Source organism: Pleurodeles waltl, chromosome 6, assembly GCF_031143425.1.
Source record: "Pleurodeles waltl isolate 20211129_DDA chromosome 6, aPleWal1.hap1.20221129, whole genome shotgun sequence".
NCBI classification, from domain to species: Eukaryota; Metazoa; Chordata; class Amphibia; order Caudata; family Salamandridae; genus Pleurodeles; species Pleurodeles waltl.
The window spans coordinates 1568730704-1568753982 of NC_090445.1; the positions used below are offsets into that span (position 1 = coordinate 1568730704).

Below are 23279 nucleotides of genomic sequence, written 5' to 3' on the forward strand. Positions count from 1 at the left end.
ACCATCCCAAATGTGGTCTATGTAAAAGCAATCAGGGCTACTATTGGTTCAGAAAACTCCTTTTGAGAGCATCCAAGGATCTGTAGGTCTACAGGGAGATTACTCTGTGTATCAGTTTTATCACCACAGTAGCTCTGCCCCAGCCTGGGCCATGGCCCACACTAGGCACAACCAATTGCCAGGGTTTGTTATCTGCAGGTTGAGCATACTGAACCCACATGAACATTACATTTCTACCACTTCAATACATAAAAGTACATCTTGTGGCCATCCAATGACCTCAAGCTCATGTCGCACTCTGTAGGGGTCTGTGAGGCATAGCTAGCTCTCAGACAACATTTTGGCGAGGCCTGATCTGGGCTGAGTGATATGTGGGACTGTACAGATAGTTAACATCATCATCAACCGCTTCTAACAGTACACATACACAGCTCATGCTGTAATACATATACATTTCTTTGCTCATTTACCACAATCTGATTAGCAGAGATATCATAGGTACCCTGAAATGTGTACATTCATAGATATGTGCATGAAACACAAGTAGGATCAAGGGCTCATGACACATCACAATGGTGATGTTAAGTATACAAAGTACAGGGTTGCATAATCCATTACATTTGTATCCTATGTAGGTACCACAAAATGTTACTACAGTATTCTGAATTCACTCTGGGACTCAGAGGCACATTGTAGCCTGTGGAAATGGAAAGGATATATTTAAACAGAGTAAAATATGTATGTGAGATTGTCACCTGTTCCTCCGGTGAGCCATAGAGCTGCCCAGACAGGGGAAGGACCTCTTCAACCAGTTTCTCCAGAAGCACTTGAGAGAAGGCAGGGGCCATCTCACCTGCGTGGCCTGGGATGATTGCTCCCAGTGGTTGCAAACAGCAGGTGAAATGGAAGAGGTATAGCAGCAGTGTCAGGAGACAAGTGAGTTATTTTTCAAACCACTGCGTACATGTACGCCACTAATGTGGTCATCAGCGTAGACAGACACAGCAATTGGGCCGCACTGTCACAATCCCCAACATTAGCCTATAGCTATGTCCACTGCACGGTCGACTTCCGCCGGTGGCATGAGGTCCACTATGTTCATTATGCGAGGACAGGCATCCACCATTTTAGTACTGGTTTGGCGACTGTTTAATTCGTCACCACGTATTACTCCATTGCGCTGTAATTTTTTTTTACACAATCATCAGTGTAGTGCATTAACAGGCGTAAACATCATATTACAGTCGTGCACTGTACACTACCAGTGACAGTTGTTTTGTGAGAACAATTCAAACTTTACAATATTAAGGTGCTCAAGATACATTTTTAGATGTATAATGTGCACATTTCTGTTAAAGATACATGTGAAGACCACAATGGGGATTATAAGTGGATGTTGGGCAGTGGACAATTATTATGTGAATTAAGTATAATGCTTTCATAACCAGTTATGTTTTGTCACATGACTTTTGGCTTACTCTTCATATATGTTACTCTGAACACTGTGACCAATGCTCTAAATTGTTTGCACTCCACACTTAGGTACCCTGGGAGAGGGAAGAGATGACAGCCTCCAGTGTACTGCCCATTTCCAGAACTTCAGACAATGGAGGAAAGGGATGTAATCAAGAAATGTTGTTTGAATAGACAAACAATATAGGATTTATGTCAACAGTTGGAGCCTCATCTCCTCCATAATTCCTTTATACTGTGGAACAGCACTGTACCCCGGCTGATATCATAACTACTACTGAAGAGGGCCTGGCTTGTTGGTGAGTATGATCTGTCCTAACTTTGTGTTTATAATGTCAGGTACTATGATCAGAAAGGGTGTGAGTTATTGTAGCACTTATGCATTTCTTCCAACTAAAAGACTCTACACCAACTGCCCTTTGTTGTTTACACCGCTGAGGAACACAAAATGCCAGGGGATATTTGCTTCAATGAGGCCCATGGTAGAACACAGCAGCCACTGGATCCGGCTTATGGGCTCCTGAAGGCCACACTCAGATGTTTGGACAAGACTGGGGGCCCTCCTCTACTCACCCGGGCAGGTGTGTCAAATCACCATGGCCTGCTGCATGCTCCACAACATCACAGTGCAATGGAACATCCCTTCTATCGCAGAGGATGGAGATCCTGAAGTGCCACCAGGTGAGGATCCTGAAATGCCAAATGATGATGATAGTGGTGAAGAGGTACTTGATTAACTGATGAGAAGTGAACATCGGTTGTAACATGTCAAACAACTGAATATGGGCAAAATCACAAGTGCATCTTGAATTATGTTACAGAAACTTCCTAACACTTGACAAAAGGCTAGTCTTACATACGTGTTGCCAAAATGCAGTTAGGCTGGGACCATACATTTACCTACTGACACATACCATGGGTTCTGGGATGATAATTCAATGGTACTACACTTACAGACCCCACTCCAACATGTGGCTTGTCATGGAGATTGATACATGTGATCGTATATGCAACAATACACATTGATACAGACAATCAAAAATCTCTGATACTTTAAATATTGCATATTAGGAAAGCAAATAGACAACACAATAGCAAAAGTTGAGACAAGAGCATACAGGACATTGAAAAGTTGTGACATTTAGTGAGGTGTAGCTTATCAGACTCCCCTCCCTCAGCTATTCCTATCAGGTCCTTAGGATGCAGGATGGCCAAGACCTTCTCCCCCCAGGGAAACAGTTGTAATGGAGCTCTTAGAAGACCAGCACCAGTTGTCTGGGCCTCCAGGTGTTGCTTGGAGGCAAGGGAATGCACCTTTCCCCTGAGGTCATTCAACCTCTTCTTAATATCTTTCTTTGTGCACACGGTGGTACCTACGGCATTCATTCTGTCAACTATCCTGACCCACATTTCCATTTTCCTACTAAGAAGAGTAAGTTGGGCTTGGGCTCTAAACAATTGTGGCTCTACTTTTATAATTTCATCCGCCATGACTGACAACTCAATCTCTGTAAAAAGTGGATTTTTTAGATGTGACATAAAGTGAGTGACAATGACTGAAAAAAACAGCAAGAGATATTAGGAAAAAATTAAATAAGAGTGTGTGGAAAGTGTTAAATGGTATAGGGAAAAAAGGGCTGCCTTATCTCTCAAAAATAAAATATGTGATCTCTGTCTTGCTGTGCTGCAGTGGAGAAGCAAATCATCATGGTCTGGGATAGAGTGTGCTTTATACTGCGACTTGCAGGTGTGTCCACTTGGCCAATGGATATTAGCTGTGTTGTTTTTTAATCCATCCAATGGGCATTGTTCTAGTGCTTTGCTGAGAGCATACTGCAACGGCCTACTGTTGTTGGGAAACTGCTGCAAGGGGACTACCAGTACAACTGTGTATTCATAATCAACTCGGCGGGAAGCTGTGGCCCTGACAGCAATGTCAACATTGTAGTCAGTCCCACCGCTGGCTAGAACCACTATATCGACGCGGTTGGCAGTTCAGGCTGCATGTATGGGAATACTGTGGGTGGAAGACTGCCAGATCAGTGGTCAGCTTGGGATTGCCGGTACAGCAGTGAAACCACCAAACTCGTAATCAGACCCTATGGCATCAAAAATGATAAAAGTAGGAACTTTAAAAAAAAAGAAATTTGAGTTTGTGTGGGGGTGAGAATTGTGTGTGGGAATTAAATTCCATCAAGTTGGATTTAGACAAAGCACCATTATTGAAAGCATATTTACCTCGAGAAGTGTGTTTTGGTTACCAACGGCAGCCTTCAGTATTTAAGGGCTGTTTGTTTCAGTTGAAGGAGGTGAAAGAAAGGACAATTGTGTTTGTCTTGTGCATTTAAATGGGGGAAAATAAATAATTCTGTAATCAAAAAAGAAGCACTAACTGTGAAATGGGCAATTATCAAGTAGGCTACTGTTGTGGGGAACACGTTTCAAGGTCAAGACTGACCATAAACCATTAATAGAAATATTTAGGATTGAGGGGCTTGATAATGTACCTTCTTGAATAAGAGATGGGTTGTCACTTTTGTTAACGCTGAATTTTACTAATAAATATTCATGTATTCTGAGTGTTGAATTTGCATAGAAAATGAATTAACTGAGAACAAAATAATGTACGCATTTGAGGTTGTGCCCACCTGAGTGGCTGCTAGAATTTACAAAGTGTACTTATTAATAGCTTATTAATGTAAAATGTTGAGCCTATGTTTTATTAATGTAGTAGTATATCATATAAAGGGTTATACATTATGTATTAGCTTTATTAATCGTAGGCCTTAATTTAGCGAGATCTTGGGCCTATTTTGCATGGCCTCATGTCAAGCTGCATTTCTTAGGTGACTTATAAAATGGCTGCTTAGAGAATTAAATTGTGATTTTCCACTGTGCTTACCAAGTGCTTGTAGCTGAAATTCTTTCTCATGAGAACTGCTTGCTAGAAGATGATGTACTAGCTAGAATACAATGTTTGATGGAGTGTATGTAAGACTGACCTTCCCAGTAGAAGACAATGGATTCACTGACTGGAGTATAAGCTGCAACAATATTGATACCTGACAAGCCAAACGATGGGAACAGGAGAAGAGGAGCCAATCATCGACATGTGAACCGTGTAGTAGCAAAACTTGTAGATTTGGGTTTTTATTTTCATTGGACTGAATGCAAACATGCAATTCTTTGACCAATAAGCATGTGGGAAGTAGTTTTAGGAAATCTAACTTAGCTAGAATGCACGGAGAGAAGATATGCTATTAGCTCCATTCTTTTGAACTGTCTAGGGAGCCCATTATCCCCATTCTTTCTTGAGAGTTTAGCTATTCTTTTCCGAACCGCATGAAGAGACTTTGCTTTTTCTGAACTTTGATGCTGAATCCTGATGCCTTGCTGACCGAACTGATGTCCTATTAACGAAAACTGTCACATCTTGCTGAACCATAATGAGGACAGGTGTAAGATGATGTTACTGATTGTTATGTCAATTTGCTTTTGTTTCTAGGTACCAACCGCTACTTTTGATAGAGCCATAGCTAGATGTTTTCCAAATCTGTGTTGACTAAATCGTTTTGCATGAAGTCCAAACATGCTATTCTAATCTGATGAAAACTGTCACAGCTTGCTGAACCATATTGGGGACAGGTATAAGATGATGTTACTGATTGTTATGTCAATATCCTTTTGTTTCTAGGTACCAACCGCTACTTTTGATAGAGCCATAGCTAGATGTTTTCCAAATCTGTGTTGACTAAATTGTTTTGCATGAAGTCCAAACATGCTATTCTTATCTGATGTTAGTTAGGGTACTCACTGATGATGTTCGTTACATGTAATACCAGATGATATAATTTCTTCGCTGAATCTGAATGTATATCATTTTGTTTGTTTGCACAGTTATGCCTGATATTAATTTGTACTGTAACCTTAGAATGTGTAGTGGCTCAAGCTTTGATTAGATTCCGATTCTTTAGGCGCTTTGGTCAGCCAGTGTTGTTTCTGTGTACTTATCATTTGAGTTTGAGACTAAGTTACGTGACTTTAGCATTGTTAATATCGGGAAATAAACATTCTAACTTTTACATAAAGGTGTTGTTATTCATGGCCGCGTGGTCATGGTGTGAAAATGACTGACACCTATTGATTATTGATGTCATTGATTGTTATTGCTATTGATTTGTATGGGTACAGGGTTACATGGTGAGAACTACTCAAAGCACAGTCAGAAGGTCCATCGGCCTACATGTGTCTCCTTTTAAGTTTACTTATTAAAGTCTGACGCTAAAACTTTACAGGAATTTACATTTGACACCAAGTACCTGCCTGGAGTATAATATAACTACACACACTGCAGACTGTTTGTTTAGATTGGTTGCTGATGAGATGGAAGACACCAATCTAAGTTAGGAGGTGGAAGTAGATGTTTGGGTGAAGGTGTGTGCTGTAACTGATGGAGCTAATGATGAAGAGAAACAGAGGTCTGCATCCAAAATGAAATGGTTTTCAGAGAACTGGTGGAGAGTGTATAGACTGGTAGGATGAACAAGAAATTTATTTGTGGGCTCTTTGTAAAAGTATATGTTGATTTCTGACGAACTCTCAGCATGGATTACAAGGGAACAAGTTCATGGTTCCTACTCATGTGCAAAGTAAAGTATTAGATTTACCTCACATGGCTCAACTTGGTGTGATAAAAACCAAAGAAACGATTCAAGCTAATTTGTGGTGCCTTGCTTGTAATCTAGATGTGTAAAGAACTGTTGGATAATATTTCGAATGTTGTGCTAGTGACAAGTTGCTAAAAATGGGAGTACCTCCAATGTTTGCATGTCACATTTTTGAATGTCCATGGAAAGAAAGTAGCCTTGGGTATCACAGGAGTTTTGGAAGGGGAACATTATTTACCGTATTTGATTGTTCTAGTTGATATGTTTTCATGCTGGCCCATTGTACACTGTGTGGGTGGCATCTCCACTAGTAGAGCGAAGAAGCCCCTGAGCAGTACATTTCACTGTGAATATTTTAGTAAAACATTTCTTACTGACAATGGAACACAACTTTGCCTAAAGGAAATGGAGGAGTTTCTAGAAGAGTGTAGAAGTTTAAATAAAAATTGGCCCTACATCACCAAGAGTCACATGAAGTTGTAGAAAGGTTCAGTCACACTTTCATGGAAGGCATTCGACTAGCCAAACACTGTTGACTGAACTAGAAAGAAGTGAAGAAGAGGGTTGTGGCTTATAATTTGTCTCCTAACTATACCACCATGAAAAATGCTTGAACTGTTCAGAAGATGAAAATCTGACTCCAAATTGATCTTAGGTTGAATGAGCTGGAATAAAGGTTGATGTGAAAGATAACAGGTAGAGGGCTACAGGAAACAAAGCACAAAAGGCCCATGAATATGAATATGAGGAGAGAAAGTGTGTGAAAAACGTGAACATGAATGCTGGTGATTTAGTGAAGATCAATTTACTCACAGTTGTGCTGATTGGTCCAATTTCACTGAACCACTTAAAATTGTCATATTATTTAGCAATGCATTCAAACATCTGATGGGAGGATTTGGAATCTTAATAGAGTTGCACTTTATAGAGAGGAGCTAAATGAAAGAGAAGTAAAAGATCAGCATGTCAATTCAAAATTAATTGGAATGTGGTAAATGTGAAGAAACTAAAGGAGTTTACAGTTTTCCAGTCAAGGCAGCTTTTACCAAAAGTAGTCAAAAAGCATGATTATTTAAAAGACTATGGGTCATATGTATGAAAAATGGAGCTTGCGAATCGCAAATAGCGATTTTTAAGAAATCGCTATTTCCGAGTCGCAATTGGCCATGTAACAATATTGCGATTCGGAAATAGCGATTTCTTAAAAATCGCTATTTGTGATTTGCGAGGCCCATTTACTGAATCGCAATTTGCATTATTGCAAATTGCGATTTTTTTGCGATTCGGTAAAAAATCGCAAAATGCGAGAAAGTTTGAGAATGCACACCTGGAGGAGCCTGATGACATCACCAGCAGGAAATTAGTCATCCCAGGCAGTTTCAGGTGCCACACCCAAACCAGCATCCTAAGAGAGAGCAGCCCAGCCACACAGAGCAGCACTCAGAAGTAGCAAGAACACCTGAGCCAGGATGGATACCCCAGGCCAAGCACAGGAGAAGGGTGAAAGGAAGCGCAAGCTGAAATTCAGCGAGCAGGAGCTTGAGGTACTAACTGAGGAGGTGGTGAGGAGCCATGACCGCCTGTTTGGAAAAAGCTCACTCCAGGTGCCTGAGAGTGAAAAGAGGAGACTATGGCTGGACATACAGTCCAAAATCTGCGCTATTGGAGTGGCACAGCGCTCCATTGAAGAGATAAAAAAAAGGTGGTATGACCTGCGGTCCAGTGCAAAGGAGAGGGTGGCAAGGAGACTTGCGGAGGCCAGGGGTACAGGAGGCGGTCCACCAACAGAGCCACCATCAACACCATTGGAGGACCTAGTGGTGTCCACACTCCTCCCTGAAGCTGTGACTGGGGTCACAGAGATTGACACCTCCGGCACACAGAGAACCAGCCAAGGTAAGTGCAATATTGTTTTGTAACCCTATATGTGTATGCTCAAAAGCCCCTTAGGAATTAGCAAGTAAGGTGAAACAGTGTGAGAAGTAGTCCAGTCCACATCTTAGAAGCAGCACTACAATGCATTATGGGAGTGGCAGTCCACAACCTAGAACTGAAAGTAGCACAACAATGTATTTACCACCCAGAGTAACACAACACACACAACATGGTGTAGAGCAGTGCCTGTACCTTTATTGCCATTGTCTGACAGAAAATGTGACATACATAACTGACATGCTGCATATTGTTGTTGCAGGTGGGCCAGGCCCAGCAGCCACAGCATCTGCATGTGTAGGAGAGACAGACACCCATCTGCCCTCAGATTCGAACACCAGTGGGTCCCTCCACATGTCGACTGGACGACGCAGGCCCAGGGCACTGCCACTGCCAGAGCTCAGCAACGACTCTGATGAGCAACAGGAAGGGCCAAGCACACCATCAGCACCAGACAGGCGCAGCCAGATTCCAGAGGGCAGCTGTCATCCAACCACGCAGGATTGCGACAGAGTCCTGGGCACAGAAGCATGAGTCAGGTGAGTGTCCCTCCTTATTCAGTGGCCTGGAAGCTGCTATGTTGCAGCAGCAGCGTCTGCAAGATAAGGGGATCCGTGCATTAGACAGAAACCTGCGCAAACACAACCGCAACATGATGGGCCTGCATAGCCAACTTGACTCACTCAATAGTAATATTGTACAGCTGCGTGAGGGACAGGCGCAGGCATCACAGGACACCAGGGACCGTACAAGTGCTGTCCGTGAACTCTGCCAGGAGCTGCGCCATGAGAGGGTGAGCCAGCGCAGACAGGAGCGCAGATTCCGTACAATGTTTAGCAGCTTCTGCCGTTCCTCTAACAGGATGGCAAATTCGACAGCATTGATTGCCCGTCGCGCAGTGGCTGTGCAAGTGGAGGCAGCACACAACAGCAGGGACGTTGTCAATGGACTTGTGCAGATCACAAATGTGATCGAACACATTATGGTACCAAGATCAGCCACTCCGAGTGAGCTAGCACTGTTCCAGCCTCAGCAGTGTTGCCGTACCAGCAGCGGACACCAGACGGCACAGTGCCAGGCACAGCACTGCCACTGAGGGTGACAATAGAGGTGCCAGTGACGTAACTGGGCACCCGAGTGGTCTGCGTGGTAGAAAAAAATGACTCTTACTGCCATTGGACTGCTGTTGACACTATGAAGAAATAGTGCATAACTCTGGTTATTCGTTGGTTTGCGTTTGTCACATCACCTGTTTTTGTTCTTACTCACACGTACATTACCTGACGTAAGGTAATACATTTCTTTCACTACAGGTACAGTTGTCAGAGGATTTGTGTCATTAATACTCACGTCTGAAATGGTTGTGTGTGATGTCGGCATGCCTTTGCCTTCCCTCTGCTGCACTGGTCCTGCCTGCTGGCTGTAGAGGTGGTATGGGATTGTCATCCTCATCTGATTCAGTATCACTGATTTCTACAGGTATGCCCCTGGTTGTAGCTATATTGTGCAGGATTGCACAAGTAGCCACTATTCTACATGTTGTCTCTGGACTATACTGTAGTGCCCCTCCACTTTTGTGGAGGCACCAGAAGCGACTCTTCAGCAGTCCAAATGTGCGCTCCACCATATTGCGGGTTGCCCTGTGTGCTGCATTGTATCTCCGTTCAGCTGGTGTTGTAGGATTGAGGTAGGGCGTCATCATGTAGGTGCGCACTGCGTAAGCAGTGTCTCCTGGAAGGGACAGAGGCTGTGATGAATAACTGAGCCATCTGACATGGGTACGCCATCTATGCACCGGTGTACAGAGGGACATTACCTAGTAGATATCCTTCACCAAACTCCCCAGCTAGCAGTCTTGTGTGAATCTCGCTGTGGCGAAAGATAAGAATCATGTGTGCTCCCTGGGTACCTGGCCACGAGATCAGTAATGATGTAGGAGGCATTGCATATCACCTGTATGTTCATGGAATGTTGGTATTTCCTGTTGCGGTACACATACTCTGTGGCTGATGGTGGACAGATTGCCACAGGTGTGCCATCTATGGCACCAAGGACGTGGGGGAACTGTGCTATCTGGTAAAACTCTATTTTTGTCTGCTGTAATTCCTGTGGGGTGTGGGGGAATCTGATGTACTGGTGTAGTTTGCTCAGCATGGCGTTGATGAATGCATTGAAAAATCTGGAGAGGGTACTCTGTGTGACCCCTCCAGCTGCTGCTATGACCCCTTGATAGCTCCCTGGGGCGAGTAGGTGGAGGGAGCATAATACCTGCACATGGGTGGGTATGCTGTGAGTCCTTAGTGTTCTGCTCTGCAGTATGGGTTGTAGCTCAGCTATCAGATCAAGTATCATGGCTGAGTTCAACCTATACCTCTCATATATTTCCTCCTCTGTCAGGTCAAAAAGTGTAACGCGCACTCTGAAAATGCGCTCCTGTCTCCTCCTCCCTCTCCTCAAACCTGCCAAGATCCTCATCCTCCTCGCCATGACGTAGAGTGCAGCCATTGTGGAAAACAGTCTGAGGCATTCTGGGCCTCTTTATATAGGTTACACCTGGTTACCACCTGGTTTCAGTTCATGGTACTTTGCATGTGCAAAATGCCATTCTGCGAAAATCGCAATTTGCGATTTTTTGATGCATATCTTTGCAACTTGGATTGTACGAATCGCAATTTGCGCCTTGCAATTTCCTACTGGAAAGACCGAATCGCAAAATGCGACTTGCAAAACCAGGTTGCAACACAAAAAATCGCAGTTTTTGCGATTTCTTATTTTTGGTTTGCGAATGCCTTTCATGCATCGCAGACCACGTTTTTGCACTCGCAAACGGCCGATTTTTGCGATTCACACCGTTTGCGAGTGCAAAAATGTTTCATACATCTGGCCCTTTGAGCCTGATTTAGAGTTCCGGCCAGTGTTCCTCCATTACAGAATGACAGGCTGTGTTAAGCTCAGATGAATGTACATTTGTTGTATGCTTCCAGCAAAAGGGCAGATGTATTCATCAAAATCATATGCGTGTATCGAAATGGTGGATGCCTTCTTCATTTAGCACACACACAGCTGAAAATCATCAGCTTAAATAAATTGCTTTTTCAGAACAATGTAAAAGCAAGGGCTCTACCAATACTACCATTCACTTTATCTTCACTCACATCAGGAGTAGGATCAGCAGCAGCCCTACTATTTTATCCAAACCCTGATTTTTTGTAGTCTATTTTTTTAAACAATAGCAGGGATAAGAGCCCCTGGATTTTCTGGAAATTAATTGAATGTTATGGGGGATGAATTTGTGAAGGTTGAACTACAGTTATTAGGAGCCCTAGTACAAACAACAACCAGTAGTCAGAGAAATCACATTGGGGACATAATAATGGAAGAGGTTGATGCTGTGTCGAACTTCAAGGACCCACAGGGGGACATTCACAAGTGCTCGAATGACCTGCGGGGCAGTATATGTTCCCTTGCTTCCAGGCCACACAGAGATGTCTTGGCAAGGGGCCCCTCTGACCCGCAAAGAGTGGAAAAGGGTACTCAATTATCCACGAAAGGTTTCATGCAATGCCCGCTTCCAATACATATAGCATAACATCCCACACAGAGCCTACCTTATACCAGCCAGGCTTTCTAAAATATACCTCACGGTATCCTCTACATGCCCTCGGTATATATCCAAGTGGATATTGTGCACATGTTTTTGGACTGCCCTATCATGCATACTTTCTGAGAAGCAGTTTGCATGATCCTCCAGAGGGTCACGGGTCATCGAGACCTGAACAGAATGGTCAACTCTATAGTGGGCCTCCACAGACACCAGAAAGGTTAGGGAGTAACTACTTAATTAATTGAATTGGCACTTTTGCTGGCCAGGGGCACAATCACGATAAGATGGAAGGCCAGAATCAGACTAGAGTGGTACACTCGTCTGCTGTGGAATCGGTGTCACTGCTCAGGGAAGAACTTCACGGCCTATAGCCCTATAGCTGCAACCTGAGATGATATCCAAAGCAACACTGATGATCCCACCTATGCACCGTAACTGCACACAAAGTCACCGGAATATCAAAGGACAGACCGGGCTATCAATCTCTTTCCCAATTCAGTCCAGCACTTGAAAGAAGACCATGCAACACCTAGCCGAGCAACCAAAAGACACTGCACACAGCATTACACTCATGCCCGCACTACGAGACCAGGCTCAAAGTTATTATTGTTCTGTTCTCTTTTACTCTTATTATCTCTACTTGGTAAATCAATATGAGCCTACATTTCTGCATGCGATAAGAGAACAATGACAACTGATTGTCATATACATATGGGGGCAAACATTCCGATGTTGCACCGCATTCAATGATGTACTATGCAAAATATGCAAAAAACTCAAAAAGTAATTTTTTTTTAAAAGAGATCAGTCTGGCATCAGGTGATGATTCTCCCAAGCATCTCAATCTCTTGCCCTGGGATAAGAAGGTGTTATTCATACTCCACCCTGGAGGCATTACAGGGATTACAGGTGAAGTAGAAACTGGTGAGCATTACACTTAATAATCATTTCAACAAAAGGAAGAAATGTCAGGGATGTGTAATTTTTTGTTTTTACATTTTTTATTAACATTGCCAGGTGATACGGAACAGAAGGGGACCTGGGTCCCTGTACATTTGGGAAATGACAGATTGTATCACATAGAGGGCAAGTTAAGCTAAGTACAGTTAGCAAAACTTCTAAGCATTGTAAAAGGACAGTAGTAATAAAGATTAAGGGAAGAGAAGGGGTCTAGGGTGGAAGGGGGGAGAGGGGAGGGGGAGGGTGAAAAGGGGGGCAAAATTGAAACGTAGGCGGCCTAGTGGTGCGGCGTCTGGGGTGACATGTCCCGTTGTGATGAGGCGCTGCTTGAAGTGACTTCGCTCCATATATTTATTCTAGGACGCCTTTGCGGGTTGCTCCCCTTCGTATCAAAGATCGGGATATCTGGGGCCGTATACGCAAAGCCATGCACTGTTCATGGGTAAAGGTTAGCGCCTCGTGCGACAGCTGAGACTCATTAAGATTCAGCATTGAGAAGATCCGGTAGAAGAGGGAGTAAGGGGCCTGTGTCAGTTTTCCTAATCAGAGGATGTTTGCAAACCCCACTAAGGCCTGCACCGGGCACAATGCAAAGCAACCCCTCATATGGGGAGAGAGATGATAGAAGAGAAGCGAGAGAGAGAAGAAAAGGTAGAGGAGAAGGGATAAGAGAAAGAGAGAGATGGGGGCTGGTGTCAGAAGGGCAGCAGGAGGCACTATATTAAGAAGGGGGAGGGAGTGAGGAAGAAGGGGGGAGAGGAAAGGTAAAGACGGGGTGAGGATGTTCCGTGAGTGTTAGCGAACTCCCTAAAGTGATGGCTGGGTTGGGTTCTGCTGTCTGGGGGAGGGGGGACTGAAATACTAGGAGGGGGAGGAGGGTGATGGGGGGCATGGGAAGGGTAGGGCAAAATGGAAGTTGCATGCGAAAGGTGCAGGGAGGAGGGAGAGAGGGGGGAGGGGTAAGGGGGGCATAGTTGCTAGGAATTTTCGTGTGTGGCTATGCTGGTCATTGCCACAATCCATTCCTCTGGGGTTGGGGAGATTGCTGATCGCCATTGACGAAGGATACAGATTTTTGCAGTTGCCAGTGCCGTATGTAACAATCGTCTCAGCGGCCTGGGTAGGGCCGGGAGGGAAGCATTATAATAAGGGCGGGGGAGAGAGGTATCTGAAGCGGTATGGACTCAGCCAGAGTGAGACCCACAGCTTTCCATAAAGGCTGGACTGTCGGGCAGTCAATTAGGATATGAAGCAGATCGCAGTGTGACTCTGTGCAGCGCCAACACTTCGCGTGTGGGAGAAGCCCTGCTCTGTAAAATTTCACTGGGGTCCAGTACCAATCATGAATTACCTTGAAGAGACAGAATTTTAGCCAAGCTTCTCGAGTACCCTTGTCCAGGGCCTCCAGAATGTCTTCGCAGTCCTCTGAGTCAAATGTCCGCTGCAGGTGGTCTTGCCACTGTAGGCGTAGTTTTTCCAGGAGAGGTTGGGAGTATACATTTTGTGTGATGACCTTATAGAGGCCTGCCATAATGCCTTTGTGCTTTCCTCATGTTTTTAAATAAGTTACCACGGGCGAAGTCTGGAATCCCCAGCGAATTGTGTCAGCGCACTGTTGTAAACAGTGTTTGAGTTGCAGGTATCACCATTCCTGCCGCGGGTGGAGGTTAAATTCCCCCTGCAGCTTAGCAAAGGATTTAGGTGCTCCATCCTCCAAGACCTAAGCAAGGTTAATGATACTGGCTCTGGTCCACTGCGGCCAATTAAGCACCTCTTTCCCTATCCGTTGTTTTTCCATAAGGGGGCCTGGGCGTGCAGGAGAGGATGTACCCCAAACAGGCGGTGGGCCTTGCGCCAGGCCGTTCGGGTCGCCTTTAAGATCGGGTTCGCTGTACTGGAAGACGAGAGATCGTCATGGTAAAGCCCGCCAAGTCCCCCGTCATGGGAAAGCATGCCGGTTCCGGCGATCTAGGCAGTGTATGAGCCAGTTGTGATAGGTGCAGAGCTAGTGCGTAATGTTCCACCGAGGGAAGTCCCATTCCCCCATGGGAGCGGCACCCCATTAGTTTAGCTGATGCCAGACGTGGTCACGTAGAGCCCCACACAAAGGCTCTAATTTGTGCATCAATTGACCGCAATGTCAATAAAGGTACTTGTAGTGGTAGGAGTCCCAAAACGTAAGTGAAGCGAGGTACAGTGACCATTCTTACCGCCTGGTTCTTGCCCCACATGGAGTGGCCCAGATGGTTCCATTTCTCGAAGTCAAGTTTCCGCCGCACAATGAGGGGGTCCAAATTGTCTGCCACCATATGGACCAGACCTTGATTGACTAGTACTCCCAGATATTTGAGGCGCTTCGGTGTCCATCGAAATGGGAAGCCAAGGAGCGCAGCTTTTGTGGTCACGCGCGAGAGGGGGAGGGACTCGCTCTTGTCCCAGTTTATGCGGTAACCAGAGAGGGGTGCGAATCCATCGATAATCTCCAGCAGTGCTGGTAGAGAACGTTCCATGTCAGTCACAGTTAGAAGGACGTCATCGGTGTATAAGTATATTTTGGAGGTGCCACTCGGCAGAGGGAGGCCCGTTATCGAGGGGGAGGAGCAGATGGCGGCGGGGATGTGTAATTTTTATGCAAATAACAAACAGTTGGATAAATAGTGGTGTTGATCAGTTTTTTTCCCCAAAACAGCACTTGTCAACTCTCAATGTAAGCCTGTAGTCCCCAACAAAGCTAAACACACTACTGACCCTTTGGTTATATTTCCAGCAATCCTTGCCAAATACTAACAGACCATATGGATAAAAAATTACCCCTTGTAAAATATCCAACAACAATGACATAATCCTTTGAAAACAAAAAGAAATGCATTTACATCTGTAGGTCCCCATTTAAGTGATATGCGTGGTAAGTTCCTGTGATCTCTTATGAAAAACCTAATCTAGTGATAGACAAAGGCCATATATAGTGTGGTGAAATATTTTGGACTCGCCTATCTATGTAAGTATGTCCATAATATTTGTTAGAAGGAATTTATCTACCACAACCTCCACAATCTCCTTACTCAGAACTCACAGGTCTATTACAGGCTCAGGTCCTCATTGGCTTTCTTCGCCATCACTACTGTAGCTAGCCACTCATTAACCTCTACTGGGACAATAACTTCAGACTTGACTTGTTTGTTTAGTCCAGATCTTACAGCTTCATGTGCTGACACTGGTAACCTTCTTAACGTGGCCTTAATTGGATTGGCACCATGACCTTAGCAGATTTTGTGCACATAACCCTAAAAACAGCCTAACTCATCCCTGAACTCAGTAGGAAGCTCACTCTGAAAATGTTAACATGTAACTTCACTTGTTTGAACCTGGGGGCTCACATTGGGATCAAGCCTAATCCCTAGCATGCAGCGCCACCCAGCTGATTACGACCTGGTTCTCTGGCAGCCTTTTCATGGCAATATCACCGCCATGAAAAGGCTGGCGCAGAACAGGTGCAGGGGGCCACAGGGGGGGCCCTTCCCAGCAACCTCTCAATGTTCATTGTCTGCTGTGCAGACAATAAACATTGCAAGGGTACTGGTGCACCCTGCAGGTGATAGCATTGCCACTGGCTTGATTAGAAGCCAGAGACAATGCTGCTGCCCCATTCCGACTGGGCAGACTGGCAGAAACCGAGGTTTCCCCCAATCAGCATAGCGGTAAGGTCTTAATGGGTCCGGCTGGGAGGTTGCTGCCACACTGGCTACCTCGGCGGACAGGTCTTCCCATCTGCCGAACTCCTAATAAGGCACTAAGGGCCTCATTACGACCCAGGCGGCCGGCGGGACATTGGCGGCAACACCGCTGACAGGCTGGTGGTGTACCGCCAGTGTATGATGACCATGGCGCATTAGCCACGGCCATACCGCCGGCCCCTCCACTTGACCGCCAGGCTTCCGCCAGGCGGTCATAATCCCCAGGGCAGAAGTGCAAGAACCGCTGCCCCGGGGATTATGAGTCCCCAACCGCCAGCCTGTCCATGGTGGTAAACACTGCCATGGAAAGGCTGGCGGTAAGGGGGACTCAGGGTGCCCCTGGGGGCCCCTGCACTGCCCATGCACTTGGCATACTTTTCTTTCAGAACTGACCAACTTAGCTAAGCAGGGAAAGAATTTGGAAAGTTATATTCACTTTTCCTACTACAAACCTAGTCACTTTTAAGGAAAGTGTTTGAATTTAAGAGAAGTTACATTTACCATTCCCCCTCTACTGCATTGGGTAAAGTGTTGGTCTTTCTGGGGCTAGGGGATTGAAAGTTTAGATTAACTATTTTCACTCCAAACCTAGCCACATTAGGGAAAGTGTTGGGTTTTGGAGGGTAGATTTACTGTTCTCACTCCAAACTTAACCATATTGGGAAAAGTGTTGAACTTTGGATGGGGTCACATTAGCTATTACCAATTAAATTTTGCCCAAATTAGGGAACATTTTGGAATTTGGAAAAGGTTACATTTACTTTACCCTCTCAAGATTCAGCCACATTGCAGAAAGTGTTGGACTTTAGGGTGGGTTAGATTTACTATTCCCTCTCTAAACTTACATTGGCAGAAGTGTAGACTTTGGGGCGGGAAAACTAACTATCCCTACTCCAAACCTAACGATACTTGGGAAAGTGTGGACTTTGGGTGGGGGTTGCAGATTAATTATTCATACCCCATATCTAGCCACACTGGGTAAAGTGTTGGATCCTGAGCTGACAGATCACCTTTTCCCAATCCAATCATATTCTCATTGGGGAAGGTTTTTGATTTGGGGATGTAGGTTACCTATTCCCACTCAAAACTTACCCATATTAGTTAAAATCTTGGCCTTGCAATGGTGTTACAATTCTTACTCCTAATATCACTACATTTTGAAAATAATTGTCTTTAAAGTGGTACTGTTGTGGATTGCTTACAAATATGTATTTGTATATATTCAACAATTACATTTCAAAAGTACACAAAAAACACAGTCTTTTTATGTAAACAAGAAAAAGAAAAATTAAATTAAAACATTTATTTAAAATAAATAAATACAAATACATATTTTTAAGCAATCCACAACAGTACCACTTTAAAGACAATTCTAATTAAAACAAAGTAATAAATCATAATTAAAAAATATTAACAAATAAAATGTAACATAACTATAAACTAAAACATTTAATTGGCATGTATAATGTACAAAATAATTCAAATATTTGAAATGTTTTAATAATTTACATTAGGAAATTAGAAAATGATTAATAAAGTCGCGCAAAACAGGAGTTGGGAGACTGGAGCAGCAGAGGGGGCGGACCCAGAAGCCCCTTTCATTGTGCCCGTCCTGTGACCGGTTGAGGCCAGGCCCCCCCTCTGAGGCCTGCAGATCAGGAGGTACAGTGACCAGTATCCAAGGAAGAGAGGAGAAGTAAGTCATACATTTTGACCTGCTAATTGAGTAGTTTATTTATCTACGTATTTCAAACCGTTATATAGCACCTTTGTGCCTTATTTGTTTTGACTAATTTTGGGGGGGTTTTGCCCCATTACTATCTGAATACAATGGGCAAAAGGAAGAACACTACATCCGGGGCTGAAGGAGTAAATGTTGTGCCCATTCAATCATCAATAACTAGTTATTTATCCACAATTATTGGGGCCATTGAAACTGAAATTGGGCAAGCAGAAGAAAGGATTGGGGTGGCCAACAATTTAACTCAAAGAATCCCTTTAGAGCCTACGATTCATATGCTGTCTACCGATTCTTTAACTGCCCCTTCTAATTCTGGTCTGCCCCAATCTAAAGATAAAATGAATGCTCTGTACTCCCTACAGTCCCCTGATGTATGCAGTGGAGCCACTATAGAACAGTTGCTATCTCTCCTCCTTCCAAAAAAAGGAAATCCGGAGGTCATCGTAAAAGCACCAAGCTGCTAAAACAAGTGCCGAAGGCTAAGGAACCTATTTCTCCATTATCGGATACCCCCGTTGATCATTTCCCCATGACAAGTTTACCATCAGGAGAATTGGGCTTAGACAGTAGGAACGTAAACGGCAACTCTCTGCCCAATTTGGACCAAATCCTTAAACCGCTTTTTGTGGCTTTAGAGGAGAAATTAACATTATTAATTAACTCCAAATTCAAGCAGCTACAAGAAACTGTTTTTAAATTTCTATCTCAACAGCCTACTACAAAAACTGATATAAATCCCGTGGCTTCTTTTATCCAGCTAACTGCTTAATGGATTATGATCAAGCTTTGGCTCACCGTAAATCCACTTGTGGCTTATATGGTGATTTACCTAAAGATCTCTTGCCTATTCTGACTGGCAGTATGACTACTTTTTTTAAACCTGATACAGCCGCTAGACCCAGATCATCCGTCATTCCAATAGAGGTTTTACAGCTTCCGCCGGACAGTATGCCATATGTTTTAGTTTTAGCTAATGTGCCCCCTCTTGAATGTACTCAGAAAGAAGACACTCGGGCTCTAATAAGGAAATGTGCACATTGGATGAGGAGAAAACTTAGATGCCAAGATGATTTAAATAATAGAATTATTATGGCAAGAAGGGTGAAGTGGGTAGGTTTGTCCAATAAAGCATATGAAGGAGATTGTATAGTGATAAATTTTGCCAACCCTCATTTGGTTAACTATCTGCTGGTGACCCTGCCATTGTGTGCGAAGGGGGATGGTGGGATCAAAATTCACCCTCTAAGTTTTTTCTATGAGCCAACTGTTCTATCAGTTCCCTCCATGAAGGTTCCTTACGGACCAAATGTAGTTCCGCTAAAGGTACCATTATGGAATTCCACCCCTGATTTCGAAGGTAATCAAAATCTGTCACCTCTTGACGTTAATGATTGACAAGTGGAGGGGAAGGCGTCTCCAATTGAAATTCTGTATGGAAATGAGATGGTGGGACGGCATATATCTCCGGCATCATCAATAGGTTCTGATGAATCAGTTATTTTATTACAGCATGTAACAGACATTGTTATAAATAAGGAGCCAGGGAATACGCCCCAGGAAAGTATTGAGTCTCTATCCCTAATCAGTTGGAACATCGCAGGGCTCTGATCTAAAGTGGGAAACCAAGAATGGTTGGAGTTTGTATCCACTTATGATATTATTTGTTTCCAAGAAACTTGGTCTATGGCTCCTTTTTATTTGGATGGATATTATTCTGTGTTTCAGCCTGCTCTTCCATCCATTGCGAGTAGAGCAAGTGGTGGGCTTTTGGTACTTGTGTCTTTATTACTCCCAAAAATTGAGGTCTCTCTGATTTGGTCTTCTGCCTTTTTATGGTGGTCTTATTATCAATGGCTGGGTGTAAGGATATTTTACTTCTGAATTTTTATAACAACATTCCGTGTAATGCCCTGTCAGGAAGCCTCGAAGAACTAACCGATTTTATAGATTCTGCAGGAGAACTCCAGGACAGAGAATTTGATATGATTTGGGTTGGAGATTTCAATGTTCAGTTGTGTAACTATGAACTACCCCATATATGTGGCTCCCTTATAGATTGTAGAGAGTCACTTACACATTTTATTCACTCTAATTCAGGTAACACTCTGAATTCCCTTATTTATAAATTCAACCTTATTTTCTCAAGGGATACGACAAATACCCAGATAAGGGAATTACCCACGTATACTGAGAGCGCGAATGGTAGTATTATTGACTTCATTCTTATCTGCCCTTCACTCCATCGGGAAATCGTGGATTTCAAGATCATATCCCACTGTGCCAGCGACCATAATTTCTTGAGTATAAAACTAGCCCTTAAAACCAGGGCAATTTTACCTAGGACAGAATGTAAGGGGAAAGTGGTTTTTAAAATAATTTTGGCTCCGTATGAAGTGGGAGAGAGTAAACTCAAATACCTTTCATGAGGAGTTCATAACACAAAATAAGGCCCACATTAATATTTGTCTGTCTTTGCAACCTGTCTGTGTCCATGTTGTATCTGCCTATGAGTCTTTAAGTTGTGCTATTTCCGAGGCACTGACGTATGCTGAACACTCTAAAGGCGTAAAACCTCAACGCTGGTTTAATTCGGCCTGTACGGCTGCTCACAGGGATTTGAAAACAGCTATTAAAACTATTCCATTTAACCGTGACTTAGTCATACAGGCTAGGGGCCAATATAAGGCAGTCCTTGAGGATAGGAAGAACGAAATACGTACTAGAGCATGGGAAGATCTCATGGCAGCCACGGATTTGAGGGACCCCTCTCAATTTTGGAAGGTGGTTAACCATCCATACTTTTCAGGACAAGAAAATAGGGAGGATGATACCAGAGGGGGTTTGGGTAGAACATTTCTCATCTGTATTTCAGTCCACAAATGACCCTAATCATGGCACGGAGCTAAGTGGTTCTCCGGGTTTGGCTACTCCCATTCCAAATAAGAGTGGAATTTTACTTGAGATACATGGGGTTGCTATAGCAATAAACAAAATGAAACTAGGGAAATCCCCCGGCCCTGATGGGGTACCAGTGGACTTATTCAAATCTCTACCTGATTTGTGGGTCCCGATAATCACAAATGTTCTGAATAGTGCCATTCAAAGCGCTATTCCTTCATCATGGCTTATGGCAATAACTTAAAAAAGGTAATAGGCTTGACCCCTTTTGTTATAGACCCATTTCTCTCATTGACTCTACAGCAAAGATCTTGGGGAGTGTAATTTTGAATCGGCTTGAGGAGTGGGTGGCAAGTACAAACATCTTATCGCCAATTCAATATGGGTTTAGGCCTGGATTAGGTACAGTGGATCAGGCCCTAAACTTACATCTGATTCTTAGCAAATATGTTATTGCTAAAAGGGAATCTATCCACTTAGCCTTTATAGATCTATCCAGTGCATTTGACACGGTGAACAGAGTGAAACTGTGGGCACTAATGGATACAATGGGGGTTGAGCAAGACTTGTTGGATCTGATCAAACGCTTATACTCTGATCTTACCATTTCAATTCAGTTTGGTCAACACGGCGAAAGGTCCCATCCCCTTGCATCCAATCGGGGTGTAAGACATGGCTGTACTCTGGCACCTTTTTTATTTTTGTTATATATAAATGGCTTGTATAGTTATGTAGCCCAAAATGGTAAGGATTGTCCAAGGATGAGTTTTAGACAATTGCCAATTTTACTGTATGCTGACGATGCTGTTTTAATAGCCTGTACGGCTAATGGCCTACAGACCCTCTGGACCTTCTTTTAACGTATACACAAGAGCTTGATCTGAAAGTTAATTTTAAAAAGTCACATGTTATGATCTGTGGTCCTAGAAATACACGTAATAAATGTTTTAAAATGGGGGGGAACACCCTAACAAAGGTGAAAGATTTTTCTTACCTAGGCCTGTACCTAAGTTCCTCTTTGTCATGGAAACCCAATCTGAATTTTAAGCTTTTACAAATGGAAAGAAATGTTGAAGCAATTTTCCGTTTTGCTCGTAGACTAGGGCATAGACCAGTTCATCAGATCATTCCGCTCTATAAATCCAAATGTGTGTCGGCGGCAATTTATGGGGGGGGGGGCTTTGGGGATATGCCAGTTCAATTACTCTACAACGGGCGGAGAATAAATTTATCCATCGACTACTAATGGTACCCAAGAATGTAGCGAATATTATATGCCATGAGGAGCTGGGAATTGGTTACATTAATGATCTGATAGATATTGCCCCCCTTTTGCTATGGATAAAAGTATGGTCAACCCCGGCGGCCACTTTAACACAGGACTGTGTAAAAGACTGTTCTTCGTTAGCAAACCACAACAAAATTCCATGGTTAAATTTTATTCAAACTTATTTCCGAAATTTGGACTTGGAGTTCATGTATCCTAACCCGGAGCTTATGCCTGCTAATGCAAAGGATATCGTTAAATCCCGCTATATGGAGTATGTTATGAACCTTAGATATCAATCAGCAGAGAAATTGAGATCATTTGAGCTATATGTACAAATTCCATTTTCAAACTCGTTAGAACCCTACTTTGTTTGGTTTCCATTTCCCACCTTATATTCCTTACTTGTATTATTAAGATTCAATATGATCCATTTTAGAGTGGCATTTCCAACAAAATGTGTGTGGGTAAAAACATTATCACCATGCCCTTGTGATAACATCTCGAAACAAAGCACTTGCCACTTTATTTTATTTTGTTCACTTTACTCAGATCCTAGGAAAACTTTTATACTACCAATTTTGCGCAACTTACACACTCTTTCTCACAAGGAAGGTCTGATTGGTATTCAAAGCCTCTCATCTAAACAAATGTGTAGTTCCATTTTAAGCTTTATCAAATCAGCTATTGCTATTAGAAATCGATATGAATTAGTTGACGTGACCACTTGTTAATGCAATTTTAAATACTGTTTTATTGATGCATATGATTTTATAAGTATTAACTATTATATTTTGATTTAGAAGGGCTAAGGGATATGTTGTGATTTTATAATCCTTGTAAATCAGCAGATTGAAGATATTTGCTTTTATAATTATGTAATAAGTATTGTATTTTTATGGTGATACATATATATGCACGTGCACTTTTATGGCATTATGCCGAATAAAGTTTTCTGACTGATTAATAAAGTATATGTAAAATTTGATTTGACCTTTAAAAA

General features: G+C 43.2%; 1 protein-coding gene across 1 annotated transcript in view; it reads right to left on the reverse strand.

The window, feature by feature from the left end:
• LOC138301795 (uncharacterized) overlaps positions 1–23279 on the reverse strand; it is a 198656-nt gene that overhangs the window by 169721 nt on the left and 5656 nt on the right. The window contains exon 3 of the mRNA XM_069242297.1: positions 2047–2163. Within this exon, the coding sequence (XP_069098398.1) occupies positions 2047–2163 (117 nt within the window). The remainder of the gene's footprint in view (positions 1–2046; positions 2164–23279) is intronic.